A 20852-nucleotide genomic window follows, 5' to 3' on the forward strand; every position below is an offset into this window, starting at 1 on the left:
GTTGTTAAGTTGCTTACATATTAATTATATTTTAATTAATTATATTTTACACCAGTTGTTTTTGTTGTTTAGAATTTTAATTGTAATTTTAGTATTATAGTTTCTCAACGGTACTTGTTTGTTTTAATTTGTTTACTGGTTTGCTTGCACTTTAAGATTTTTATTAAAAAAAATAAAAAATAAAAAAATAATAAAAACTTGATAACCAAACCACCACGGCAGACCTGATGGCATTTTCATGCTTCGCAGCATCATTTGTTCTTACAATAATTACACGGTTGCTGTAACACTACATTCAACAGCTGCAGTTCTCCCGCTGCCAGCCCTACACATCACCACCAACAACAACACAAGAAGAGCACAGGTTTTAAGCTGGAGAGGTGTTATTGTAGATGCCGTGCAGGTGAGTCCATCTCACCTGCACCGTGTCCCGGGCCAGTATGATAACATGATAACATGATAACATTATCATATTGAAGGCATCCACCAGAAGATGGGGGATAGACATAGAGGGTCATTACGTGTTGGTTTCCAAACTATCTACAGTGGGGCAAAAAAGTATTTAGTCAGCCACCGATTGTGCAAGTTCCCCCACTTAAAATGATGACAGAGGTCAGTAATTTGCACCAGAGGTACACTTCAACTGTGAGAGACAGAATGTGAAAAAAAAATCCATGAATTCACATGGTAGGATTTGTAAAGAATTTATTCGTAAATCAGGGTGGAAAATAAGTATTTGGTCAATAACAAAAATACAACTCAATACTTACACCCCCCCCCCCCCCCCCCACGGTGTGCTGCAAATTCTGTGTCTGTGTCTATGTGCACGAGCACATGAATGCCTACATGTGCGCGTTCCCACGTGTCTATGTGAGTGCTCGTGTGTGACTGTGTACGCATACCTGTGTGTATGTGTGAGTGCACATGAGTGAGTGTGCGTGTGGATGTGTGTGCGTGACAGTTAAAACACTGTGGGTGTAGGTGACTCCCTAGAGGTCATAAAACCCATCTCCCTTCCAGACCACAGTTATCAAGTTACAAATCTTGAGACCCCCAACCTAAACATCCTCTGGGGAATTTCCACTCAGTGGGGGAGGGGTCTCCTACAATCTTACTCCTAAGTTCACAACACAATGAGGCCTTTATAATATTAAGGGCAGTATCTCTACAATAGTTCTACATTCTATGTTAACACATTTCTAAACTCTAAAATAAGCTAAACAATCCTACACATGCTAACACTAAGCTAGTAAAAAACCCAGCTGAATGAATGCTGACCCCAGGCCAGTAGCCAGACCCTGAACTTCAAAAGGTAAAAAACAGATTAGCAGTTAATCTGCTAGGTTTCTACCTGTTCGTGTTTCTAAAGTAGAATCACTGTACGATTGCTTTGTAGTCTCTTAGTGCTGGTTTTTATCATTGTGTTGTGTTGTCAGGTTTGTGTTCATACCTAGATACTACAAGCCACAAGACTATTGGAGCAATGTCCATTGGATAAAATAGAAAAAAAAGCTAAAATATTTGGCAATAATACACCGCTCCATGTTTTGCATATCAGCATATCAGTTTTGCTACTTTGTATATCAGCGCAAACACCTCATACAGACTGTCAAGCATGGTGATGAAATTCCTCATCATAGAGTCAAGTGTAAGGCCGTCACTCCGATAAGTAAAGCATGTCTGAAATTGAGTCATGCAATAGGACAAGGACACCAGTAACTCTACAACATAAAAAACCTTAAACAAGCTATGCATAAAGAAATTCTCATAAACCTGAATGAAGTGACGCAATGTTGCAAAGAAAGGTGGGCCAAGACTCTTCCACAACAATGCAAGACATGGATAATGTCATTCATGCTATTGCTGGTAAGAAAGGGTCTACAAACTACTGAATCATGAGGTACACATTTTTTTCCACAAGAGTACATGAAGCTACCAACCTGTGCACTGGCTGGATTTACTACAATAAAGCCTATAACTCCTGGAATACATAGAACTGTACAAGAGCAACAGGATGCTAAGATTTGAAATTGAATAGGGATGTGGAAAACAAATCCTCTTCATTATTATTTCTCAGTTGTTTGTCTGTTAAATATATTTTTACATAGACATACATGGTTTTAATTTACTGTCCATAACTGCCTTCATGTGAAAGCTACGGAGTCATCAGGGTCTGTTTTGAAGATTTAGTGGTTTAACCTTGTTCAGCTCAGTCTTCCTGTTCACACAACTGAAAACACTGTTTACAAGAACTGTTGCAGTTTATAAGAAGACACTCCAAGGTTAGTGCTAACCACTGAGTGTGTATTTTCATTTAGGTCTGTCTAAAGTGTTTGCTTTAGTTCATAAAAGAAAATTTAAGCAAAGTGTGTCAATTTTGAAACAATGTAATTACTGAGACGTGATGCAATCACTGATATACAATTCACATGATATTACGATAAGACAAGATAATACAAGCTTGTCATTGTTAGCACAAGAATACAGTTATTTTACTTGATTAAAAGAGTAATGATAAAATATCTTCTATGCTGTATTATGACCCAGGTCGTGATTTCGTGTATTGATTTGGCTCCTGCACACCTGGTGGTCGCATTGTTTATTTTCTCTGTTTTTGGAAAAACCGGACCACTTCTTAAGATAAGATAAGATAAGATAAGATAAGATAAGATAAGATAAGATAAGATAAGATAAGATAAGATAACCTTTATTAGTCCCACACGTGGGAAATTTGTTTTGTCACAGCAGGAAGTGGACAGTGCAAAAGTTATGACGCAAAAATTAGAATACAATAAGAATAAATACAGTACACAACTGTACAGAATAGAATAAAATAATATACTATATACAGTAGAATAAAATAGAATAAAAATATACAATAAGATAAAAATAGAATACGAATGCTATATACAACTGAGTAAAAATACAACGATGCCAGAAAAGATTATTGCACTTAGTGTTATTGCACATGTGTGGATGTGTGTGTTTGTTCAGTTAAAGTCTTTGTTGTGGAGTCTGACAGCAGTGGGGAGGAAAGACCTGCGAAATCTCTCCGTCCCACACCGTGGGTGCTGCAGTCTCCCACTGAAGGAGCTGCTCAGTGCTGTCACAGTCTGCTGCATGGGGTGGGAGACGTTGTCCAACAGGGATGAAAGCTTAGCCGCCATTCTCCTGTCACTCACCACCTCCACTGGGTCCAGAGGGCATCCTAGAACAGAGCTGGCCCTTCGGATCACCCTGTTCAGTCTCTTCCTGTCCCCAGCAGAGATGCTGCCGCCCCAGCAGACCACACCATAAAAGATAGCAGAAGCCACCACAGAGTCATAGAAGGTCTTCAGGAGTGGGCCCTCCACCCCAAACGACCTGAGTCTCCGCAGCAGGTACAGCCTGCTCTGCCCTTTCCTGTAGAGGGCGTCTGAGTTATGAGTCCAGTCCAGTCTGTTGTTCAGATGAACACCAAGGTACCTGTAGCTGTCCACAGCCTCAATGTCCATACCCTGGATGTTCAGTGGTTGCAGTGGAGAATGCTTGTGCCTGCGGAAGTCTACCACCAGCTCCTTGGTTTTACTGGCGTTGATCTGGAGGTAGTTCAGCTGGCACCAGTCCACAAAGTCTTGAGTCAGTCCTCTGTACTCCTTGTCGTCCCCATCAGTGATGAGGCCGACTATTGCAGAGTCATCAGAGAACTTCTGCAGGAAGCACTGGGTGGAATTGTGGGAGAAGTCTGCAGTGTAGATGGTGAAGAGGAACGGAGCCAGAACCGTTCCCTGTGGGGCCCCCGTACTGCAGACGACCCTGTCCGACACACAGCCCTGAGTCCTCACATACTGTGGTCGGTCGGTGAGGTAGTCCAAAATCCAGGTAGTGAGGTGATGGTCCACTCCAGAGTTCTCCAGCTTGTCCTTCAGAACCGAGGGAAGAATAGTGTTGAAGGCACTGGAGAAATCAAAGAACATGATTCTCACAGTGCTTCCAGCGGTCTCCAGGTGAGCGAGGGAACGATGTAGGAGGTGAATGACGGCATCATCCGCTCCAATGCCATACATTATACTGTAATGCCATATGGGTTATGAAATGCTGCAGCCAATGTCCTAAGGCTGATGAATAGAGTACTCTCTGGTGTCAGCAGCTGCAAAGTATACTCAAATAATATTGTAGTTTATTCATCAACATGGTCAGAGCACATGGACACTTTGCAGGAATTCTTCACCAGGTTAGAGAGTGCATGCTTGACTTTAAATCGTGTAAAATGTGAGTCTGACAAAGCTGTGGTCTAGGAAAACAAGTAGGTCAAGAGCAAGTGTGCCATTTGGTACAGGAAAATCCAAAATGGCTTGAACCCTGGCTTTCAGTTTCTGGGTATGTGTGGCTACTATCCTGCTTTCTGCAAGTTGGGCTTTGTTGGTTGTTCCTTTAGCTGATTTGTCAAGTCCTGCCGACACTTTTGTGTGGACTTCTGGATGTCAGGAGTCATTTGACTCAGCCAAAGCCCGGCTGTGCAGTGCTCCAGTGGTGGCTGCTGCTGATTTTTCTTGTGCTTTCAAGCTAGAGGTGGATGCAAGTTCTTATGGTGCAGGTGCTGCACTTCTCCAGGAGGCTGCTCACCCAGTGTGCTGCTTTTCAAAGAAATTCAATACACATCAGAAGAATTGCAGCACAAATGAAAAGGAAACCTTAGCATTACTTTTAGCACTGCAACATTTCCTGTCTCCCATGCGCAATAACATCAGGGCCCATATTGCTGCAAGATTTTAACCTTGATATTTATCATCATATAATCGTAGAGGGGCTGATAATATTGTGTCAGATGCGCTATGCCATGTAGGAATTTAGGTTAAGCATTTCTTCACTCCTGATGGTGGCATTGTTAATTTTCTCTCTCTCTTTTTGTTTCCTTATGAAAGTTCCAGGTGGAGGCTGGCCATCGGTTGAATGAAGCTCCCTGTAAATTAGGACCAGTGTAGCTCCGCCTACTTTGTGCAGAGTTATGTACTGTGTGTGATGAAGTTCCTGTATCTAGAAGAACTAGATTAGTTATTTTTCTATATATTGTAAATATTGTAAATAGACTATTTTGTTGATTGATCTGGTAGCTATTTTTGTAGGAAGCTTATGGCTTTTAAAACCTTTTCTCCTTTTCAGGTTAGGGAGACAAATGAGAGGCCTGTATTATTTTTTGGATTTTAAAGAAAAGAAAGTTGGTTCGGTTTCCTTGCTTGAATTTTTTGTTCATTGTTTTGGCCGTGCCCAGCCTGATGTTTCCTACCTTCAAAGATAAATAAAATATTCAGTTGCTGTAACCATATACGTTTTTGTAATAGAGAAGACATTTAAAAACCTTCTATAGAAAATAAGTTTATTTAGATAAGAAAAATAAATTTTAAGTATCTAGCATATTAATACAAATGCATTTTTCCCAATAAGAATGTGTCTTTCAAAGAAAATGAGATTTAGAGATAGAATGACAGACCACTTTTAATAAATTAATCACCTAAATTTTTTTACATTTTCTCACCAAAAGTGTTCTGTCAGTCCGATTGCTTGCTGGCAGTTTTGCTATGTGGCTCAACTACATGGAAGGTAAACCTTTTATTGAGAACTAAGTACATTATGAAATCAACATCAGATTGTTTCTTCTTTATTCAGAATGAGGTGTTACTTGGACACTTGGATAATGTCATTTGGACTGAAGAACTGTAGTCAGATTAACAAACAGTTAACAAATAGGGTTAAGGTAGTCAGGACTGAGTGGACCACATTAACAGAATGTAAAATAGCAAACACTGAGGATAGCTAAAAATTACTCAGGAATCCCATACACCAATGGGAACCACGAAGAGACAACTAGGATAAAAGGTGATTTTAAAGGGCAGGGGCTATCAATTTTGGCTGCATGTTATAAATGTCTCTCTCTTGCTCAAAATTAATCTGTTTTTACATTTGTCTTCCCAATAGACTGTGTTGACATCATACGTTGTCGCAGATTTTAGTATACAGTTGCTTTATTTAATAGTGGACTCGACTGAGGATTTCCACTTAAATATGAGAATACTCTTTACCTCCTAATTGTTACAGTAACACAACATTTAAAAAATGTATATAAAAAAAAGTCTTGGTTAAATGAGGACAAGATCAAGGCTCAGTTATAATACACCATTCTAAAATTAACTACATGTTACATAGCTTAGTCAGATTTGTTTGGAATTGCATCATGTAAAGGTGCCACCAGCTTACATGTTACGAGACCAGAGGTCTAGCTGAAAAAATACTAAGACTAACAGGACTAATAGTAATAGTCCTACTTTCCATTATGCCAGCAGCCAGTTTTTTTAAAAGCTCATACCTAACACTCTCATACCTTAGTCTATCATACTTTTTTAAACACAAAGTTGTTGGAATATCATACATATCTGCCCTTTATCAACTGAAAAAAGGCTCAAAATCTGTGACCCAAATAATAAAGTTTTAGGCGAAGATAATAAAACAGGGTCCCTTTGTGACACAGCCTGAGCTGAAGTTTATTTTTGCATTAGTGATATCCATCAGTCACACAGTAGGAGGCGGGTCTAACCTACATTTTTTCAGTTATATTTCAGTCTAATTTTAATACAGTCACTAGCGAGACACCATGGAGCTCACAGCTCTTTGCAAGAAACTATGTGAGTACTTTTGTCTTCTTGTAAAATGTAGTAATTTATCCTGACAATGTATCCTCCCTTTCTGAATTCCTAATTTGATAATGACATGTTGGTTGATGGAGTTATTTGCTGAAAAAAATTCTAATTTAAAAAAATCTAAGACCCTTTTATGTTTTCTTCATCTCTACAGTGACAGCGTTTTTGGTGTTGGTGGTTTCACAAATTCAACATAACTATGCACAGGACAGGTGTAAGTTATTATCAACTTAAAAGCAAAGCAAAACACAGACATAAAAGCAGAAAGAAAGAAAGAAAGAAAGAAAGAAAGAAAGAAAGAAAGAAAGAAAGAAAGAAAGAAAGAAAGAAAGAAAGAAAGAAAGAAAAAGAAAGACAGGACGTCACTAACATATTATTATTCAGCAGTAACCAAGTTTTTTTAGGGCCTACATATATTTCAAAATATCACTATATTGGCAAATTAATTTCTTTTTATTTTAGTATCATTGTTATTTTTACATTTCAAATACAGCTTTTGCTCAGATTGTTCCCACTGGACTTCAGCTCTTTGAATATAGCTCCCTCTCAATTAACTGTGAGGGTCTTAATCCTGAAACTGGATGGACTGTAAAGAGGAGACGAAAAGGAGAAGTCAGTGCATGTGTCAGTAACTGGGTGACAACAACTGCGTCTGTCTGCGCCATCAAACCTGTTTATCTCACAGACAGCGGAGAATATTGGTGCGAGATTGGAGGCGAGAGGAGCAACACTGTCAACATCACAGTCACTGGTAATATGCATTTTCATAAAAAACATTCACTCAAGTAACACATGAGCTTTAAACTATGTGTATCACCTGCAATAAAGCGAAACTGAGATGTCACAAATCTAGTTGTGTGTTACAAAAAGTTAGTCAGAAGTAAATTAAAGCTTAGATAAGTTAGAGTAAAACCCAAACAAACGAGAAAAAAAAGGTGCTCTATCCAGTCACTTTTTCAGGTTTACTTTGCTACTACTGGGTTAGACCTCTTTTCCTTTCAGAGCTGCCTTAATTCTTGATGCCATAGATTTCAACAAGGTGGTAGAAACATTCCTTAGAGATTTGGTCTTTATTCCATTCATTTTATTCAATTCAATTGAGTTAAATTTTATTTATATAACATCAAGTCACAACTACAATTGCCTCAAGGTGTTTTATAATGTAAGGTAAAGACCCTACAATAATATGTCTATATTGACATGATGAAAAACATCATCACACAGTTGCAGTGGATATGTTTCATGTGCATGTGAATCTCCCATTCTGCAACAAGGGGCTCCACTGAGTTTTTTTTCACAGAACCAATATAAGATGCTTTGTGAGAAGGTGTGTTGTCCTGTTTGATGGATTCACCACACACACAAAGGGATGGACATAGTCAGCACTAATACAAAATGTGTGCCAAGAAAATATTCCCCACACTATCATACTGCGAGCAGCATGCAAAATTGCTCATACAAGGCAGGATGGATCCCTGCATCTAGATATCACAGCAGAAATCCAGATTCATCAGATCAGTTCTAATTTTGGCGAGCCTGTGTAAATTGTTGTCTCACTTTTTTCTTCTTAGCTGACAGAAGAAGAAAGTAGCCCATCTGTAGCAGATGGGCTACAGATGCTCTGTAGCCCATCTGCTTCAAGGTTCAGTGTGTATTAAGAGATGGTCTTTTGCACAGTTTAATTAAACAAAGTAAGAATTGAATGAATTACTTTTGTTTTCTTATCCACTTGAATCAGTCTGGCCATTCTCCTCTGACCTCTGGCATCAACAAGGTATTTCTACCCAGGGAGCTGATGCTTATTGCATATTTTCTCTTTTTTTGGATCCATCTCCAGAAACCCTAGAGATGATTGTGTTGTCGACGGTCATGAGCCAAAGCATAATCAAGCTCATTCAAATCACCTTTTTTCTCCCATTCTGATGCTCATTATCCTATGCCTATACACCAAGTTGCTATCTTGTGATTGACTGATGAGACATTTGCTTTAATAACGACAAAATTAAACAAAGTGACAACATTTTGTCAAAGCAGCTGACTCTCAGTAATGTCTGTTGATATTTTAGCTGGAGCTGTGATCCTGGAAAGTCCTGTTGTTCCTGTGAAGGAGGGAGAAGTCGTGACTTTTATCTGTAGAAGTACCATGGCCCCTTTTGCCCACATAGCAGATTTCTTCAAAGATAACCGACACATCAGCAGCAGCTCCACAGGCAAGATGACCATTACTAGAGTTTCTGAGTCTGATGAAGGGCTTTATAAGTGCAATATCTCAGAGTTTGGAGAATCTCCAGAGAGCCGGCTGGCAGTCCGAGGTGAGACATGAAGATTTTTTACTATTAGGCTCAATTAAAAAAAAAAAAAAAACAAGTCACAGCAAAAATATAAGACAGTAAAACTGAAAAAAGTCATTCTCAAACACTAACATCTCTCTTGATTATGTATCGAGTGTATGTTTTAAAATTCAAAAAATTAAACAGCTTAAGTATAATATTTAGTGCCTATTCAAATGCTTCTCTTTCCATCTGCTATTTGTTCGGTTTTGTAACTCTAAGAAGTGTAAATTAGGCATGTTTTGTTTTTTCTTTCTTTCAGCCTTTCAAAATGCTCAAAGCTACTCACAGAACTCTTGCCATGGTTACCTGGTAGTACGGACCGTTTTCACTGTAATCATGGTTTTTCTTCTGCTGCTCATCGTGGGACTTCTTTACCGTGGAAATATATGAGTTACAAAGAACTGACTCAAACTCACTTCAACAAACAAACAATCGTTTCTGGGGTTTCATTTCATACCAAAATAGAAATATTCTAGCAAGAAGCTTTGGCTTTGTCTTGCTTAGCCAAGGCTTATTTTTTTTCTCTAATCTTCTCTAAAATATAAGGTTGTGCTTTCATAATTTCCGATATAGCTTGAGGTATTTTATTTTGTCTGATCTTAGACAAGCACAACATGTGACAGCTTTTACTATATATAATAAATAGTAAGAAGTTTCAGAGTGTCTGTTCAGTTACCACTTGCAGAAATTATCAAACAGTCAGAAGTGAAATCAACCACAGGTTAACAATCCATTAAAAAAAAAAAACCTGTAGTGGTGGAGTGTGGTCTGTAGCTCAGCTGCAGGGGAGGGGTGGTATAGTGGGTTGAGGGCTAGTGCCAGGGAGGCTGGCTGGTGCTATTATCAGTAGTTATCTAATCATCCCTCCCCTATTTCTACAACAGTAGTGTGGTGGGACCAGAGAGAGAAGAACTGAGCTGGTGTCACTGCAAAGTGTTATTATGCAGTAAGGAAAGAAAGTGTGAAATAAAGAGTCTGCACAGCAACAGAAATTTTCTAGATGGGGCCCTCAATATCTTGTTACAGATGGGCTTTATAATTTTAGACGCTCTACATAGCATATGAGATCTACATATGAGATGAATTAAGATAATTCTTTCAGCAAAAAGTATTTTTGAAAATAGTTTGGAAAATCGTATTACTTTAAAATATTATCAAAATCTGTTACAACTGTTTGAGGGTGAAAGGAGGAAGACAGGACAAAAGGTATGCTGTGCAAAAGCCAGAGATTACATTAATGACAAATAATAATTAAATGCAGAATGGTGTATAAAAACATGGTGAGTGAAAAAAAACAGATAAGGGAAGAAGAAACAGTGCATCATGGGAAGCCCCATCCCAGGCATAAGTAACAGGTTCAGGGTCATCTGATCCAGCTCTAAATATATACTTAGGGCTGGATCATTCTTGGTTTTGTCTTTTTTTTTTTTTTGTTCCTGCAATTCTCAGACATCAAATAAAGATTTCACTGGAATTATTACACCATAAATCGGTTCCAGCATTTTTTTTGTCTGCAGTTATAAATTCTTCCGTGAAAGTATTATTTTCTCTTTAGATTTCAAAAGTGAAAATAAACCAATAATTGTATGCTGCAGAATAACCACATCAAATCATCTTAATAAGCCAACTCCATAATACTTCAGGTATTTGCACTTACGAACATAAAACATTTTTTTCATTATTTTTCATTATTTAAAAAAATAGTAAATATATGATTTACTATTTTTTTTAAATAGCAAATATATGAGGTGACATGGTAGTTGCTGCACAGCAAGAAGGTCAATTCCACCTTCCACCATCAGGCCAGGGTTTTTCTGTGTGGAGTTTGCATGTTCTCCCTGTTTTTGCGTGGGTTCTCCCTGGGTACTCCGGCTTCCTCCCACAGACCAAAGATATGTTAGTGGGGATAGGTTAACTGATCAATCTAAATTGCCCATAGGTGTGAATGTGAGTGTGAATGGTTGTCTGTCTCTGTGTGTTGGCCCTGCGACAGACTGGCGACCTGTCCAGGGTGTACCCTGCCTCTCGCCCTATAACAGCTGGGATAGACTCCAGCGACCCCCGCGACCCTGAAAGGGATAAGCAGAAGCGAGTGGATGGATGGATAGTAAATATATGATATTTCAGCAACTGCAATTCCACCAGAGTATCGCCAGCATATTTATGACTTTAGTAATGTTGGGAAGAAACTGCTGACCTTGTTGTCCTGTATATCAGCTGGAAGATGTGCTTGTATTATAAGTAGAGTTTAATGTACGCTTGAGTATAAAATAAATAATGGTAAACATGATGTGAGCAAAAAGTAAGCAGCTTTAAACCGATTATGGACAGTGACTTTCATTCCTTCTTAAAAAGATTGTGATCAACTAGAAGTCATCAGAACATTACACTTAGACCTATTTGTGTTGTAGCTTAGATCCACTCCCCAGCCTTAGAAACAACACTGATGGCAGGTTCTAGATGGAAAGGAAAAAATGTTTGTCATCACCAACTACTGCTTTGATTGGCAGCATAATTTGTAAGAGCTATTTGTACTAATAAAGAACATGTCACAATCCTGGGTCATTTGGCCCAGTGTTTTATGTTATGTCATTATGTTCATTTGTGTCAGCTGTTTTCCCATTTGTTTCCATTTCCCCTGATCACCTCCTGTGTGCATTTAGTCTGTGTTTCGTCTGTTGTTTTCCATGTCATGCTCCTAGGTTTGCATCTTCCACGTCTCAGGTATTCATGCCCAGGTGTTCATGTTAGGGTCTTTCATGTTGTAGTTTAGTTCACCCAGTTAAGGTTTCAGTTTTTCCCTTGGCCTTTGTTTGTAGTTCTTTTGCCAGCCTTAAATAAAAGGCTCACCTTCTATTATGTCAAGTTTTGTCACTTTACGTGTCTATGTTTGGGCTCAACTCATCACTCCATATAGTCTGCCACAGCCAGACTGTGACAGAATAATACTTAGACCATTACCTTTACTGTTTCACAAAAGGTTAAAAAGTGAATGCCCACAATTTAGACTTTAATTGCAGAATATTTTATTAAAGAAATTTAGCAAGAGCAAAGCAAAATCAAATAGTAAGCATCACAAAATAATAATCAAATCACTTAAAATGCAAAACTGAGCACATATAAATAAAAGAGATATACATTCCAAAAATCAAATCACGGGTTCACTGTTTGGACTTCCATTTTCAAGTCTTAAATCCAAACTAATCTAAACTGCTCATCTCACAGAAGACCCCCCCCCCCCCCCCCACACACACACACACACACACACACACACACACACACACACACACACACACAAAGAGATAACCATTTATCTCTTTCTCGGAAACACACACATGCATCATATATTCAAAGCCTGGATGTTTCAGATTCAAATGTATACATATTTCATATTTTCTGTTGTGTTTATCTTTTGTTTTTGAGGTTTTCAATGTTGGTGCTGTTTGCATAATAAATGTGCTCATTGATGAATCAGATGGTGATCTGAAAATTGTTTTACACACACATCCATATAAATCACTCGTTGGACCCCCTGGTGGTCACACGGCTTCGTAATGTTAGTGACAAAAATAAAATAAGTTCATGCATTAGCCTACAATGGCAAAATGTTTGAATCTGATGGAAAACAGTAAAAATATAAAATATCACTTCTTTTCTTTAAAAAAAATGCTGACATTATTGAATGCATGGTTTTATAATACAAGAGTATTACAAGAGAGATTTAAATATGGGGTTTCAATGGAAGTGAATGGGGCATTTTTGTGTCGAGAGAGACTATACAAACAATAATAATGCAATCAAATCAAATTTTTTCCTGTTCTTTGACATGTCCAAGAATCTAAAAAAAACCCAATGTCCCATCCTCGTTCTATTTATTGTATGGAAAACTACACAATTAGACTTTTTTCAATGAATAAACTGGCATTTCAAGGCTTAAAATCCTGAAATTAATTTAATGTTTGATTATTGTGAAAAGGGCTGAAGATGATTTAGTGATTTATGAAAAAAAGCAGATTTTGTGTGTGTAGAATTTTGTGCACAAAGGTGTTGAAATGGTGCAAAATGCATCAGCAGAGTATGGATGACATGTAAGATTAAAGGACACAAGATTTTAAAAATTTGACTAAAAAGAAGATTTCCTTCAAAAATCCATGTCACGAGCTATAACACGGCCAACATGATTGCCAAATTTTAAAAAAAGTCCTAAGGAGGGCATGAGGGTTTCAACAGTGTAGTAAACAGTAATCACACCCCTGTGGTTCACTCACAAGAGTAACATTGTACCAATGCCTGACTATCATAACTCCACAAATGATCAAGGGTGATATGTCATCGTCAGGATAACCGGTTTTGTTTGAGTTTTTTCAGCATGAACCACAAGTCTTTGGGCTAGTGCTCCCTCTCCTTGAGTCGCTACAATATTTTCCTTTGAAAGGCGAGCTCTCTAGCTTTGATTGACATAATGCAGAACATTGTTACAGTTCAACACAGACAGGTGCAAACTCAGTTTAATCTACGTAAATTCAGAAAAAGTGCTTCATCTTCAGTCATTTCAGACAGCTGTGCTCCTGGGTTTCAAGCAGTCATTTTCAAAGGAGAGTTTTATAAATTATCTAGTTTTAATAACTGTCTGACAGAAATCAAGTTAAAAATGTTAAAAATTATGGTTAAAAATGAACTTCCTCCAGCTAATCTTCGATAAAACATAAACTTTAATTATTGCTCTCAACCACATGATTTCAGAAAGTAGACAGCATATCAGCTTCTTAGACCCTCCTGTTAAATTGAGCCTTAGAAACCTTGGTGTCATATTTGACAGCTCAATGTTGAGAAACATTCCAAACGGCTTGTCCAGAACTGTTTTTATTATCTAAGGAATACTTTAAAACTCAGAATAAAGGTGTCAAAGGCTGATTATTCATGCTTTTATTTCTTCCCGTTTGGATTAACCTGTGGATCAGTTTCTAATGTTCTAAAAAAAAAAGTCTTAAAACTTAGAATCTATGATTATTAATAGTGTGCTGTGTAATGCCAACATTTATAAAGTATAAAGATTTAAAATATCATATCACATTTGACCTCTGACCTCTCCCATAAGTTCAACAGCTCAACCTGAAAGTCAAAGTAATGATAATGCTATATAGAGCCATTTATTTAAAACTATGTCCCTGTTGGTACTGACAGCATGTAGGGAATGATACATGGGGATTGTAAATATCAGGTTACTTTGGACCTCTGATCTCTTCTTTAGGGTGAAATATGTTCAAACTTGCATAAAATGTATTTCATCCATGCTTCAAATTCTGCAACCTTTATATTGGTGACATGTTTCATGACTTTATTTTGTGCATTACAGTAACAGGTTACAACCTTAAATACAAACTAATACATTTTCAATGTTGCTGAATGTTTTTTAAATAAATTGTTGAAATCTTATTTTCACTTCATATTCATTTTTAAATATTTGCATGAATTTTTCTTAAAATCAAATGAATGCTACACTTGTACTATATCCACATAAATAGCAAATAATTATACTCAAATTATGTCAGGTGTTTAAGATCAGTTTTAAAATACTGTTTGACATGTTCGTTTGCTGGAACTCGTGTGGAACAAGTCAGTGTCAGTGTGGTTACTGTTTTTACACTAAATCCAAAAGTGACCTCTAGTGTCAATCTCTGGTATTGCACTGAAAGGACGCAGCACAGCTGGAGCTCTGTTTGTTCAGCCTCTGAATTCTTCGAGTGAGCTAGCCTGTAGCTCCAGGTCAGCTGCAGAGTTTTTGACCTTAAACAACAAACAACAGAGGGCTTTGTGATCAGATCAGGCTCTGTGTGTCCTTCCTTTAATTCCCGACTCTGACATCAGCTCACAGCTTCTAATTAGTGAAATTAGTAACTAGTATTGACATTCAAGTTGAAATCCAAACTTCTGCTGAAGAAGAAATGTTCATGTCACGGTATGCCATGGCACACCGTGGGGATGTGGGGAATTAGTACCCAAACGCTGGACTCTGATGAACAGTTAATTCCCGTGTGATCCCCTGACTCCCGTGTCGTGTCTTCTTCCCAATAAGTCCATGCCTCGTGCTCTCCGCTCCGTGTGTCCGCACTCCCTGTGCTCGCTGCTCTCTGGCTTTCCACACTCCTACTGGTGGAAACAATAGAAGCAGCCGTCAGGACACTTAACTACTGTGGGCATACACTCACTGAACTTGTCTCTCTAAAAACACTTTGTGGAGTCTCACGCAATGATCCCACATCAGTGAGAGCTCCATCATACTCTTAAATAGCTCCCCCGATGAGCCTGATCAGCAGCAGGTGTGTGGCAAGGTCTTCAGGTGTGGCCAGCCCCCTAGCACGGCCACACCAACCAGGCCTGCAGGTGCCTGTCAGCTGGCCTACAGGAAATAGCCGCACTGCGTACACTCACCCACACACAACTGCCTATACATACAACGTGGAAACACAACAGCAGCACAGACCAACTAAAAACACACTGTCCACACTGCTCATGGACCCTGGCTCCCTGACAGTTCAGGTCTTCCCTGTGGTTTCCACATGCTGATGCTCTCTTCATTAAGGCGTCTACACTGGTGTGTGAGCAGGAGTCTCTGTTTAAAACAAAACAAGTTTGGACTTCAAAGTATACACTGTTTTTTAAATTTTAATTACAGGCCAGTAAATCCAGAGTTATGATTTAAAAAAATATAAGCCATGATTTCTTCTAAATACTGTTGTCACTGTGTTTTTTTTGGATAAAAAAAAAAAGCATTTAAAAAGCAAGGACAGCGCGAGAACAGTAAAGAAAGAAAAAAAGCCACCTCTTTCCTATCAGTGGAAACAATGCTATGTCGACCAAGTAAAAACAAAAGTCAACATGTGGAATTTGGTTGTTTAGGAAGAGGGGAAAGTTTGGGAAGTGTTGGTAACAGCAGCGAGACAGAGCGAGCGAGTGAAAGAGAGAGAGAGAGAGTTTCAAGATGTGGGAGATTTGTGATGTTTAGTGTTAGCTTGTTAATGCGTTGACGCCGTCTGGCCCCACGCACTGGGCGATCCGCCGTAACTAGTTAACGGAGATTAATGCAGTTATGGCGTTAACGTCATTTTAACGAGATTAACGCTGACAGCACTACTGTTTTTATTTACATTTTTTACAAAGCTCCAACTTATTTGGAAATAGGGCAAAAATCATGGTTCATAAGTCACGTCACTGTTTGTTGTGATCTTTATAAAGAATCACTTTCACCTCTAACTTTGTTCTTTTCATTCACAGCTGCTGTTTGCAGAGGTCTGGATCACAGCGCTGTTGTCATCGCCATAATTTTAGCAGCATTTGACTCTGAAAAAAATGTTTTTTTAATAAATAACAGATAAAAATACTACATGGATTATCAAATAATAATTTTCCTAAGAAGGCTTAAAGAAGCTTTATATAATGCAGCATAACTAATTAAAATCAAAGCTAGAATAACTCTGTGTGACATCATCAATTACGATATGAAACATTTCCTGGAAGAACTCACCAACAACCAGCCTGATATCTGCAGCTCTCTTCAGGCCCCATAACTCTGGGAAGAAACATCTATCTGTATATTCCTTCTACTGAGAGCTCCACCGTGCAATGTGCTGCAGCTTTTCAGGCCATCCTTGAACAGCTCTGTCCTCCCAGCGTACCTCCACATCTTCATGTTGTTGTCATCCTGGTTTTGGTTTTAACGGTGCACATACTGGCTCTGTCGAGGAAGGTCCGGTCTCCACCACTCCTTGTCCACAACTGGAGGCTCCAACTGACATGGCAGCATGGCATCATTGTCATGAGTGGCCACGATTGGATGAGATGAACCGATCGCCTCAGGATAACCTGAGCCACAGAGAGCAAACATGAAACATTTCATTGTTTTTGAAACATGGTGAAGCTCATTTAGTCACATATTCACTGAGCATCCGGCCAGAGTCAAAGAGCCCTGCTACACATGTTCAAACACTTATGCATATAAGAGTCACTTGGAGCTGCTTTCATGCCATGGTGAAATTCTTTATAACAAAGTGTTAGAGGAGGTCACAACATGAAGAAGCAGCAGACAAGCCAAAGCAAGCAAACATGTTTACGGTTTCTTTCAACAGCTCAAACTATCTGCATTTATAACATCCACCATACCTGCTGCTGAACCACAGCATGGTGTTTATACTCTTTACTGTACACATCCATGTATATACTGTATATATAGAAACCACTTATGCACTCTTTATTCATTCCATGATTTATTCCAAAATCTTTGAACTTTGCAGCATAAATAGAATTATTTTGTGGAAAAAAATTCAGAAAAAGTTGCTTTTTATTTAATTTTTCCTCATGTTGATCTTTGAAATATCTTCACCAGAAATAAATAGCTATTAATTAAATGTCACAAGCAGGAGGCCTCAGTATCAAAATAAAGCAAAAACTTGTGAGATTTCATCAGAGGTGTAAATATTACAGCAGATGTTACTGTGTCAATGTTACTGAGGCTGGAACATAGAAAAATAGATTTTAACCTTGCCTAATTTATTTTTGGATTGCTTTGGATAAAACCACTTTGAAAATATGCTTCAGTAGACAATAAACTCCAGAAAACCAGGAATCAACACATCTGTGCAAAGACTGATGCTGCTGAAGTGAAACAGTGAAAGGTGATCAAGCTTTTAATAAACTAGTTGCCAGGCATTTTTCCATTTGGAGCATTTTGGCACCATCTGTCAGCTGAAATGTCTTAGGTATTGAACGACAGAAATGATTGAACTTGATGTACATGCCTTAAAATTGTTGTTTTTTGAATAATTATTGAAGAACGACGTACACATTCAGGTATATTGGATCTTTGTGCCTTTGCGTAATGCACTTTTAGAAAATAGCCTCGGCCCTTTAATTCTGAGGGGCCATAACTTTGGCTTCTATTGGCCGATTTACATGTTTGATCCCTCTTTTTAATCATCTGAGCCAAAAGAGTCACGCTAATATAATGCTGTTTACATCAGTTCCACCAATCAAAAGTTTTAAGACAAAAAATGCACGTGACAAACAATTTACAACACACTCGCTCATCCGATCACACGTCTGTAATCGGGCTGAAAATGTTGAAAATGTTGATTGCTTCTACCTGAAACATTGTGAACGACCTTGTGTATTCAGGAAATGAGTTTATAGAGGCTATTGTCAGCATCTGTGAAGAAAAACTAATAAATTTCATGAAAGTTTGTAACTGCTCTTTTAATTATTATTTTTTTTTTGTTTTCTGTGTGTTTGGTGATAGTAGAAATGGTTTAGCTTTTTAGCTAAACTTTTTAGCTGCGATGCGGAGGTTTCTGTGGATACCACACATGTGGATATTTACATAACAGACCTTGTATCACAACTGATGAAACAGAACCGTGCTTTACTAAAATCTGGCTTGATTCATTTCAATAATTCGGCAGTTCCTTGGTGTCAATTTCACAACCTGAAAAAAAATGGAAGGGTGATATCAGGTTTATGAATCTAGTCTACTGTTAAGAAAAAGGAAAACAAATAAATTTTCATCTGTCAGATAGAAAATACCTTCTGGTACTCTTCAGTCCGTCAGTGCCTGGGGGAGGTGGCGTACAGGATTCAGGAACAGAGTGGCCCCTTATCAGGGCATGACCATCCATCTGGGGCAACAGCGGGGCTGTGAGCAGACCTAGACTCCATTCCTACAGATTCTTCTACCAACAATGTGGCCCCACCTAGTTCCCACCTCCTGACTCTCAAGCTGTGAGTCCCATGACTCCTGGGCCAGTGACCTCTCCTGTTGCAGCCTTTTTCTCCTGTGGTCCACATCACTTCTTATGCAGTCAGTCTTGTCTCTGTGTTTGTATTTCTGTCTGTGTGTCAAGGTTGCATCTCTGTAGTCCGTACTTCCTGTCTTATATTGCCAGTGCCGAGTGTTTAGTTAAGTTTCTGTTATTCTTTGTGTTCCTTTCCACCTGTGTCAAATTCTTGTATTTAGTCTATTCATGTGTGTGTCTCCTTATGAAGTCTGTTTACTTTTTTATCTGTACCAAGCTCTTGTGTTGTAGTCAGTCGAGGTTTCCTGTTTTATTTATTCATCATTCCATTCAGGTGTTTTTTCTCTTCCCTGACCTCATTTGTGGATTTAAGTTTTCAGTTTTCCTTTGTTCCTCATTGTATTGTGATCCGTCCTACCCCAGGTGCTCTCTCCTAGTATTAGTGTTTCTAGTTTCTATGTTCCCAGTTCAGTTGATGCCCGAGGTTTGTGTTTCCTGTGTTGTTCGGGCATGAAATTGGAAATGCTGTTGCACCCTCAGACCTGATTCTAGGATCACACTGTTTTTAAATGTACACATTTGTGTGAAAAAAACAGTAAGCAGCAGTCTGTCAGAGTGGGCTCCTGAAAGGATTGCTGCACCTCCAGGTCAAAGGTCAAACCCTCCTCTATGCCTCAGTTTACTGAGCACTGAGGTATTTTGTGTCACAAAATAAGCAAATAAAAAAAATAAGTTTAAGGTTTGGATAATCATCAAAAATGTGGTTTGCTGCATGAGGGCAACATCCCACATAGCAAAATTTGCATGGCCCGGATCTGGCCCGCACAATGTGCCTACATGTGGCCCATATACTGCAAAGAATGAAGGCCCTTTGGTGGCCCAGATCTGGTTTGCCAGAGGTGCCCCACACATGGGTCAGCACAAGGCCAGTTGCAGAAACACTGGTGGTCCTGTGCTGGCCCATGTATGGATTACCTCTGGAAAACCTGACCTGGGCCACCAAAGGGCCGTCATTCTTTGCGGTATGTGGGCCATGTGTAAGTTGTGTGCAGTCACGGGCCAGCTACAGACACAACTTCGACCCAATAAGCTTCCGATCAGCTACAGCCACCCAGTGGTAAACATGAGTAAACCCTCACTAGGGTTTGGATAAAGTGTACACTCACAAACCTGTCAAACCTGCATTTGAAATGTTGGCTACTATAGCAGTATAGTATTGCAACATAGCATTTGGGTCCATCCATCCATCCATCCACTTATCCTTTTCAGGGTCGCGGGGGGCGCTGGAGCCTATCCTAGCTGTCATAGGGCGAGAGGCGGGGTACACCCTGGACAGGTCGCCAGTCTGTCGCAGGGCATTTGGGTCTTCTAACTAAAATAGGAAAATAGGAACATAAATAGTGCCATCATTGCCAGACCTGGCCCACATGTGGTTGACATACACCCTGCCATGACACCAGTCAGTCGGAAGTGCCAGCTTGATGCCAGATCGGGGCCAGACCTGTTTTCTATGACCCTGGGCCACATAAACCAAACCACAATCTTGCCAGATGTGGCATGCCATCACATAAACACTGCCATCTTTGCCAGGTCTGGCCCATATCTAGATGACATACCACTTAACATGCCAGAAGTCAGCCAGTGGTGCCGTCTTTACACTAGATCCGGGCCAGACCTTTCTGCTACGTGGGATATAGGATTAAATAAACTATTTCACAAAATAGTATATCATCCCAAATGATATACAAAAAACTTAGTAACTGTCAAGTGTTACGAAATCAGTTTTACCCCGGTTCTTTTTATTCCTCGAGCATCCAGAGACGGCACCGGACTCAGTAGTCATTTTCACAAAACTTTATTGTGTGGATGCTTTAAGCATCCACACTATAGAGTTCCTGTTTCTCTTTATTCTTTATTATTATTATTATTATTATTGTGTGGATGCTTTAAGCATCCACACTATTGAGTTCCTGTTTCTCTTTATTCTTTATTATCTTTATTGTGTGGATGCTTTAAGCATCCACACTATTGAGTTCCTGTTTCTCTTTATTGTGTGGATG

General features: G+C 39.0%; 1 protein-coding gene across 1 annotated transcript; it reads left to right on the forward strand.

Moving 5' to 3' along the window:
* The first annotated feature begins 1790 nt into the window (after positions 1–1790).
* Positions 1791–10496, forward strand: LOC145423434 (uncharacterized). Its single transcript, XM_080295872.1, has 5 exons — positions 1791–1866; positions 4418–4608; positions 7137–7425; positions 8741–8986; positions 9267–10496. Exons 1-5 carry the CDS (start codon positions 1791–1793, stop codon positions 9395–9397), a joined length of 933 nt encoding a protein of 310 aa, XP_080151998.1. The 3' UTR covers positions 9398–10496.
* Positions 10497–20852: the final 10356 nt, after the last annotated feature.

This window comes from Astatotilapia calliptera, chromosome 3 (assembly GCF_964374335.1).
Source record: "Astatotilapia calliptera chromosome 3, fAstCal68.1, whole genome shotgun sequence".
In the NCBI taxonomy this organism is placed as follows: Eukaryota; Metazoa; Chordata; class Actinopteri; order Cichliformes; family Cichlidae; genus Astatotilapia; species Astatotilapia calliptera.